Source organism: Pistacia vera, unplaced genomic scaffold, assembly GCF_008641045.1.
Source record: "Pistacia vera cultivar Batoury unplaced genomic scaffold, PisVer_v2 Contig837, whole genome shotgun sequence".
In the NCBI taxonomy this organism is placed as follows: Eukaryota; Viridiplantae; Streptophyta; class Magnoliopsida; order Sapindales; family Anacardiaceae; genus Pistacia; species Pistacia vera.
In genome coordinates, this window is record NW_022196709.1 from 161,373 (window position 1) to 170,677 (window position 9,305).

At 33.6% G+C, this 9,305-nt stretch overlaps 1 protein-coding gene across 4 annotated transcripts; it reads left to right on the forward strand.

Annotated features, from left to right (window-relative positions):
- Positions 1-1,108: 1,108 nt before the first annotated feature.
- On the forward strand, positions 1,109-7,286 carry LOC116118093 (probable glutathione S-transferase). Of its 4 annotated transcripts, none has more exons than XM_031404070.1 (3): positions 1,109-1,439; positions 1,873-1,917; positions 6,990-7,286. In XM_031404070.1, exons 1-3 carry the CDS (start codon positions 1,125-1,127, stop codon positions 7,284-7,286), a joined length of 657 nt encoding a protein of 218 aa, XP_031259930.1. In that variant the 5' UTR covers positions 1,109-1,124. The 4 variants fall into 4 exon arrangements, with proteins under 4 accessions (XP_031259930.1, XP_031259928.1, XP_031259929.1 ...); XM_031404068.1 differs by having other exon boundaries at positions 1,873-1,904; positions 6,971-7,286; XM_031404069.1 differs by having other exon boundaries at positions 1,873-1,901; positions 6,971-7,286.
- Positions 7,287-9,305: the final 2,019 nt, after the last annotated feature.

Below are 9,305 nucleotides of genomic sequence, written 5' to 3' on the forward strand. Positions count from 1 at the left end.
CTCTTCTTTTTGTCACTTACCCCATATCACCCTAAAGTTTATATAATGCATCCATCTTGGACATAATAAACTAGTTACCTTAATTTACATCTTCATAACCGATTCTTCAAGCAAAAATAAGCTTATTATTTTCTCTTACTTACCTTTTCTAATTTACAAAACAAAATTAAATTTTTTAATCATGTTGTTAATTAATTAAGTGATATATCATTTATAATAACTCATATATTGTGTTTAGTAAAAAAAAAAAAAAAAAAGATTTAAAATGTTAAAATTTTCAGAAAATGATGAACAAACTCGAGAAGATTGAATAAACTCGAACACAATTTCATGTTTTAAGTGTGAAAGACACGGATAGAAGTGTCCAAAATCTTATAAGAAAACTCGCTTACAAATCCATTTGAAGTTGGATTATTTATTAATTGCCTTCTAAAGGGTCCAATAAATAAATTTTCGCTATAGCTAGTTTACTATATATTTATAATTGATTTTTTAACTATATATGTAGTAATATGAAATCAAGCTTTGTAATTCTCATAATTATTAAACTTATTAATATTATAACTTATAATTTGTTTACCAAAGAAAATCTATAACATTGTACTTAATTAATACATATATATTTTCATAGAATATTATTTGAGTTGAATGTTTGAGTTGAGTTGAATCTATTAGTCAGCTCTTGTTTCCGCAACTTCATCAACTTCTCAAGCAAAAACCTAACACCTAGCTTTTGAATTTGAAATAATTGACACAATTAACCTGTATTAAGCAAGATAATACCACAATTAACAGAGTTTTGTGACTTTTTTTCCTGTTGTTTTGACAATTAAGACTGTATAATCCCTCATAGAATCTTATTTTTTAATCTTTCAGGAGAAAAATCAATGGTCAAAAAGTGGATTATATATTACTTGAAAAAAAATGCTTGTTGAATTGGAAGTTGGAACTCGGATAGAAACTAGCACTTTTTGATGCAAGCAATGACGAACTATAATCAACCCCAGAAAATCAAGATAAATTATTTAATGAATAATGTCAGTAACTTCAGCTATAAATACTGGCTTTTGCCTTAGTTAATTTCCTTAGTTCTATAAGTATCGTGTTATTAGATTTGTGTAACAATGGCAAGTGAAGTAGTTTTACTGCATTTGTTGCATAGTCCTTTTGCAACGAGAGTGAGGATAGCTTTGGCAGAGAAAGAAGTTGAGTTTGAATCAAGAGAAGAAGATTTGAGCAACAAGAGTCCTTTGCTTCTTAAAATGAACCCTGTGAATAAGCAAATCCCAGTTTTGATTCATAAGGGCAAACCCATTTGTGAATCTCTCATCATAGTTGAGTACATCGACGAGGTTTGGAATCATAAATCTCCATTGCTGCCTTCTCATCCTTACCTCCGAGCTCATGCTAGATTTTGGGGTGATTACATCGACAAGAAGGTAAGTAACATTTCCTTTATTCTCATAAATTATTTAGTAAGAACCACCAAAAAGACCTATATGCACCGATGCCAAGCCCGACGCTGTGACCTGACAACGGCGCACTATTAAATACACTGCCGCCAAACCAGATGCTGGGACCTAGCGCAGACAAAATTTGCCAGATGAATATTGGTATTTCCCCATAGGCGGAGGCCATACAGGGCAACGGCGTATGAGATTGATACCTGCATCGGGGTAACAGTTTTCCTCCAACGCAGGCAGATGGCGTTGGAGGAATACGGATATTTCTCCTTAGCCCTCCGGTAGTATACAAGGGAGGTTTATAGAGAGAAGAATAGACAAAAGAAAAGGCTATGACAAAATATTCCAAATTATTATATGATATTACATCTTCTTTAAATATTCTGACAATTGGGTATTATGAATGCAGATCTATCCTATAGGAAGGATGTTGTGGGCATCATCGGATCATGAAGTGAAGGAAGCATCAAAGAAGGAACTCATAGAGATCTTCAAAGTGCTGGAAGGAGAGCTTGGAGTTAAGCCTTATTATGGATGCGACACCTTCGGCTTTGTAGATGTGGCCCTCATTCCCAACTACGCCTTTTTTCATACATTTGAGATGCTGGGAAACTTCAGCTTTGAAGCTGAGTTTCCAAAGCTTGTCTCTTGGGCTAAGAGATGCATGCAAAAAACCAGTGTTTCCAAGTCTCTATGTGATCAACACAAGGTTTATGAAGTTGTTTTGGAGCTCAAAAAGAAGTTGGGGTTTGAATAAGAGATCTAGGTTATTATTAATTTATTATCAATGTTAAAGAGTTATGTAATTTTCCTTGAGAGTGAGTGGTTTTGTTTCCTAATTGTTCTTTCTTTTAAATATTGTGTGATTATATGTCAAGTTTAGCTCTTTGTTGTAGCAGCTTTGTATGGCAAACCTTTACCCCGACGCCACGCACAGTGTCAGTATTCTCTTATGCATTATGCTATACATATGAGGTGTTGGGGTTAGGAATGTTTAACGGAAGCCCGAGTTGTTCAGATTTTAAAACTTCCTCCCCATAATGCCATTATGATTATGGTGATGATGTTTTAATGCAAATAACACGCACACGCACACGCACACGCACACGCACACACACACGCACACGCACACGCACATGCACACGCACACCCACACACGCACACGCACACGCACATACACACACGCACACACACACACACACATACACACACACACACACTTCACAATGGAATACTCTCCAAGTACCCCAAGTGTGGTACCTCTAGATTGATACACACATGATCTCACGTTGATGGGGATTATCTCACTACAATGGAATAAGAACAACTTCTCCTTTGGGATGATAGAGAATATGGAGATTAAACACAAAGAAGAATAGCAAATAGGTTCCTAATCTTCTTGGATGTGAATTTGGTGGCCAGGGTTCTCTCCTTTTGTAATTTTTTTTTTCTTTTTTTTACTCTTAGGTATAATGAACCCTAAGCCTCCTTTAACTAGCCATCCAATATTGGATTTGTAGGCTATCCCTGGAACATCTTATTCCGATTTAAGTTATTTTATGTTGGATTAACTAATAACTAAACCTAGACCCATTTGGGTGCTAGCTGAATTTAGATCAAAGTTTAATTATTAAACCTATTTATAAAGTCTCCTTATTTGCACTTATTTTTAATTAATTAATTAATTAAATTAATTAATCAACATTTAATTTATCCAATTACAAAAATACCCTTTTAGCCAATTATACTAATTAGTCAATTAGGACTTTTGGAAACTTTAATATCCTCATCAACTCTTTAATGATAAAATCCCTGATTCCCATCAAACTTAGAAATCTATAATGTGTGTGACCTTTCTAGGTTCATTTATTGATTGGTAGCAAAGTAAATATTAACTCTTGATATCCATCTTCCTTATGAACCATGAGTGACACCTAGCAGTATATTATGACCCCTAATCAATGAATGAAGTGGGATCATATGAACCTATAAATTAAGCGTTTCAGTCATGTCACCATTCCCTCCGATGTTGTGTTTTGATTAAGTGAGGATCATGTTATAGTCAAATATCTAACTTGATCATATAATTCAGATAATCTTGAACATGGAATAGTGTTTCTATGAAACTATTTATAAAACACAAATGCTTTGGCCAAAGACTTCCACCACATTCATTAATCCTTTGGAACACTCAAGCTCATAATAACCGAGCCATCATATTCCTTATTGAATATGCATCTGACTTCAAACATGACTGATTAACTCATGACCAACAACATTATACACTAGTGATAAACCAATATTTTCCCTAGTATTTTGTTATGTTTTTTGTTGTTATTTATGTGTTTTACCTTAAGAATATGTTACTTTGAGGTGGTTTTTACTGTTTTGAAGATACATGAGCTTTTGGAATGCATTTGGAAGAAATCATGCAAAATGTGTCGAGAATCGGAGTTAACAAGAGGAAGAAGAATGCGAAGCAACTGGATGGTGCCGCGACAGAGTTTTCTACGCCACGGCGCAAAAAAGCTATCTGGACAGAAAGTTAACGCCGCGGCAGGAAGAATTCGGCACTACGACACGAAAGAGTTACTACAACATTATGCATTTCTAGCCATGACGTTCATTGTAGCCAAAAGTATGAATTTGCGTAGCTAAATAGTTTAGCTACAAATGCAATGTTTTGTAGCTTATCGTAGCTAGAAGTGACGCAACTAAAAGTTAACTATGTAACTTTTTGCTTATGTAGCTAACAGTTTATATTTTTTGCCATAACAATAATAAGCTTGTAGCAAAAGCTTTGCCTTCATAGCCATGGAGAATAGTCAACATAGCTATGTTTGCATTTTAGCTACACAAATATAAATTTATAACTAAAACTTGAAAATTCTTGCTACAAAAATAATATCCATGGCAAGTATATTAACATTTTGGCTACGTGATCACTAAATTCATAACTAAAGAAAAAAATCATTTGCCACATATATAGTGAATTCGCAGCTAAATATTAAATTGTTTGCTATAGATATATAAAAGTTGTATCTATATATGAAAAGATATTGCTATAGATATAATGTGTTAATAGCTAAATATTGAAATTACTTGTTATGAATGCTTTTGATTTGTAGTTAAATATTATAATTATTTGCTATGAACATAGTTTGTTAATAGCTAAATATTGAAATTACTTTCTATGAATACTTTTAATTTGTAGCTAAGTATTATAATTATTTGCAATGGAACAAATAATTTATATCAATAATTTATAATTTATTGCTTTGATTAAAATCAATTGTAACAAATATTGCTATAATTAACAAATTTAATGTTAATTACAAATTTATAGCAATATTTTTATATTGAATAGATAATATGATGTCATAAGAAAAATTCTAATATAAAAAATAAAACATTGATAAAGTCATTTTCAACCAAATAATTGTTTACTCATAAAATCTTTCATAATTTAAAATGTTATCAACTGATTTTTTTACAAAATATGAATGCTTCAATGTCATAGCAACCTTTCCTAATCATTTAAGAATTTCTAGCAACTTGCAATATCAAATTTCAAGAAAAAAAAAATAATATTAATCATATAGACTAATGTAATCATTGTATCACTTTATGATTAATGTAAAAGAAAAATGGTTTTTATAGTAATATATGCAATTTTCAAAATAGCTTACAATTTATCCTATAGGCAAAAGGCAGTATGCTACTCAACTACAAAATCTAACATTAATGTTCTAATTAGTCCATGATAACAGAAGTATACCAAGCTAAGCAATGAAAAAGCCAACAATATTTAACCCTGTACAAGTGCAAGCAACACAAGGAGAAAAGAAAATCCATACAATTAATGCACATGATCACTACCCTGGTCAACCAAAAAGGCATCAATAGGAAGGCAACAATCATCAGATACATGCTCACTTCTCTGGTCACCACTTTCATTGTGTGAGCCCTTAATATTATCAAATGAGGGAGGACTGCCAAGCAATGTCTGTTCCACACGATTCATATCAATTTTTCCAGCTCCACATTCTTGAATGCCTACACTCTGTATCTGGGTACTTGGCTGTGATGATACAGGACCTTGACCATTATTACATACAATTGGTCCCTTACCAAGCATCTCAAATCCTTTACTTTTGCTACCTCAAACATAATGATTATATATAACTTGACCTAGCATATTTGCTGACACAGATAGTTCACTTGAATTACACTCTTGAGACCGGCATTGGTCCAAAACCCTCCCAACAACTGCAATATTTGATTTACAGAACTGAATAACATAAAATACAGGAGGAAAAAAAAAAAAAAAAAATTAAATAATGCATCAAACAATGATATAAAAATTAAACCTACCAGAAGAAATAGAATGATTCATATTGGCCCCAGAAAAAGCATCTAATCCTTTAAAGATTGTCACTATATTTTCCACAAAATGCAAAGGCCTTAAATCTGCCAAACATATTACAACATTAGAAAAGTTACTAGTGCTTATTTTCTTTTTGAATTGTATTTCAATCGTATCCAAGGATTTGATCAAGATCACAAATAAACAACAGTACCTGCTTCACGACATTCAGATTTACATAGAGGGCACCCTGAACCAAACTGCGCTAATCTGTGTATACATGAACTGCAGGGAATTCATTAAAGATAATTAAAAAATACAACACTTATTTTTCCCATAAAAAATCTAGGATAAAAATAATTTCATAGGAAAATAAAAAAAGGCTTATTAATGTTTTATCCAAATGGCAGAAATTTTTACACGGGCCAACCTGAAAGCTGGGAATACCTCACTCGTGATAATCCCACCACACCATGGAACAAAAACAGTTTTACATTCTATTCCATCAAATTAAATTCAAAAATTACAAAAATTTGACCTTTCATGTGAAAAACTGTTGCCTTTTCCATTGTACTTTCGACTCATAAAGACAATAACAAAACCGAAACATAAATTTCAAACTAATTCCGCAACTCTCCTTTTTCAACCAAACATAGATGATTAAACTAAATTCAAGCCAAACCCCTTACCACATACAATCATACGATGATAAAACAAAACAAAAACATAAATTAAAAGCTGTCGATGCTTGATTTTGGACGCCAACGACTTACACGTGAGAAGCGCTAAGCGAACTTAAAAATCACAGGTGATGGATCCATTAGATTTGAATATGGAGCTGAGATTATATATGTTGCAGAAAACATAAATAAAAGATTGGCAAGAGGGGTTTTTATAGTGGTTCGGATTAGAGCTGGGCATTTGGGACCGAGCCCAAAAGCCCAGCTCCAAAACCCGGTCCTAGGACCGGTCCTTGAGGAGGCCTGGTCCCAAAACGGGACCAGGCCTAAGCCCAAATTTTTTTGCCTTTTATCATTTTAGTCCTTTGTAAAATTATTTAAACCCCCTAAAATAAGTATAAATTATAAGGACTAAAATGAAATAAATTCAAACTAACATGAAAAAATCATTTGCCAATAACATCGGATCATGAAGTGAAGGAAGCATCAAAGAAGGAACTCATAGAGATCTTCAAAGTGCTGGAAGGAGAGCTTGGAGATAAGCCTTATTATGGGGGCGACACCTTCGGCTTTGTAGATGTGGCCCTCATTCCCTACTACGCTTTTTTTCATACATTTGAGATGCTGGGAAACTTCAGCTTTGAAGCTGAGTTTCCAAAGCTTGTCTCTTGGGCTAAGAGATGCATGCAAAAAACCAGTGTTTCCAAGTCTCTATGTGACCAACACAAGGTTTATGAAGTTGTTTTGGAGCTCAAAAAGAAGTTGGTGGTTGAATAAGAGATCTAGGTTATTATTAATTTATTATCAATGTTAAAGAGTTGTGTAATTTTCCTTGAGAGTGAGTGGTTTTGTTTCCTTGTTCTTTCTTTTAAATATTGTGTGATTATATGTCAAGTTTAGCTCTTTGTTGTAGCAGCTTTGTATGGCAAACCTTTACCCCGACGCCACGCACGGTGTCATTATTTCTCTTATGCATTGTGCTATACATACGAGGTGTTGGTGTTAGGAATGTTTAGCAGAAGCGCGGGTTGTCCGGATTTTAAAACTTCCTCCCCATAATGCCATTATGATTGTGGTGATGATGTTTTAATGCAAATAACACGCACACACATACCCACACAACTGCACCCACACCCGCACCCGCACCCGCACCCGCACCCGCACCCGCACCCGCACACGCACACGCACACACACTTCACAATGGAATACTCTTCAAGTATCCCAAGTGTGGTACCTCTAGATTGATACACAGGATCTCACGTTGATGGAGATTATTCCACTACAATGGAATGAGAACAACTTCTCCTTTGGGATGACAGAGAATATGGAGATTAAACACAAAGAAGAATAGCAAATAGGTTCCTAATCTTCTTGGTGTGAATTTGGTGGCTAGGGTTCTCTCCTTTCGTAATTTTTTTTGTTCTTTTTTTTACTCTTAGGTATAATGAACCCTAAGCCTCCTTTAACTAGCCATCTAATATTGGGTTTGTAGGCTATCCCTAGAATATCTTATTCTGGTTTAAGTTATTTTATGTTGGATTAACTAATAACTAAACTTAGACCCATTTGGGTGCTAGCCGAATTTAGATCAAAGTTTAATTATTAAACCCATTTATAAAGTCTCCTTATTTGCACTTATTTTTAATTAATTAATCAATAATTAATCAACAATTAATTTATCCAATTACAAAAATGCCCTTTTAGCCAATTCTACTAATTAGTCAATTAGGACTTTTGGAAACTTTAATATCATCATCAACTCTTTAATGAGAAAATCCATGATTCTCATCAAACTTAGAAATCTATAATGTGTGTGACCTTTTTAGGTTCATTTATTGATTGGCGGTAAAGTAAATATTAACTCTTGATATCCATCTTCCTTACGAACCATGAGTGACACCTAGCAGTATATTATAGCCCTTAATCAATGAATGAAGTGGGATCATATGAACCTATAAATTAAGCGTTTCAGTCATGTCACCATTCCCTCCGATGTTGTGTTTTGATTAAGTGAGGATCATGTTATAGTCAAATATCTAACTTGATCATATAATTCGGATAATCTTGAACACGGAATAGTGTTTCTATGAAACTATTTATAAAACACAAATGCTTTGGCCAAAGACTTCCTCCACATTCGTTAATCCTTTGGAACACTCAATCTCATAATAACCGAGCCATCAGATTCCTTATTGAATATGCATCTGACTCCATACATGATTGATTAACTTATGACCAACAAGTATTACACACTAGTGATAAACCAATATTTGCCCTAGTATTTTGTTATGTTTTTTGTTGTTATTTATGTGTTTTACCTTAAGAATATGTTACTTTGAGGTGATTTTTACTGTTTTGAAGGTACATGAGCTTTTGGAATGCATTTGGAAGAAATCATGCAAAATTGGTCAAGAATCGGAGTTTACAAGAGGAAGAAGAATGCGAAGCAATTGGATGGTGCTGCGATAGAGTTTTCTGCACCATGACGCGAAAAAGCTATCTGAACAGAAAATTGACGCCGCGGCAAGAAGAATTCGACGTTGCGGCATGAAAGAGTTACTATAACATTATGTATTTCTAACCATGACGTTCATTGTAGCTAAAAGTATGAATTTGCGTAGCTAAATAGCTTAGCTACAAATGCAATGTTTTGTAGCTTATCGTAGTTAGAAGTGACACAACTAAAAGTTAGCTATGCAACTTTTTGCTTATGTAGCTAACAGTTAATATTTTTTTGCTATGGATGAGATTAATATATAACTAAAAACTTAAATGTTTTTGCTATAACAATAAGAA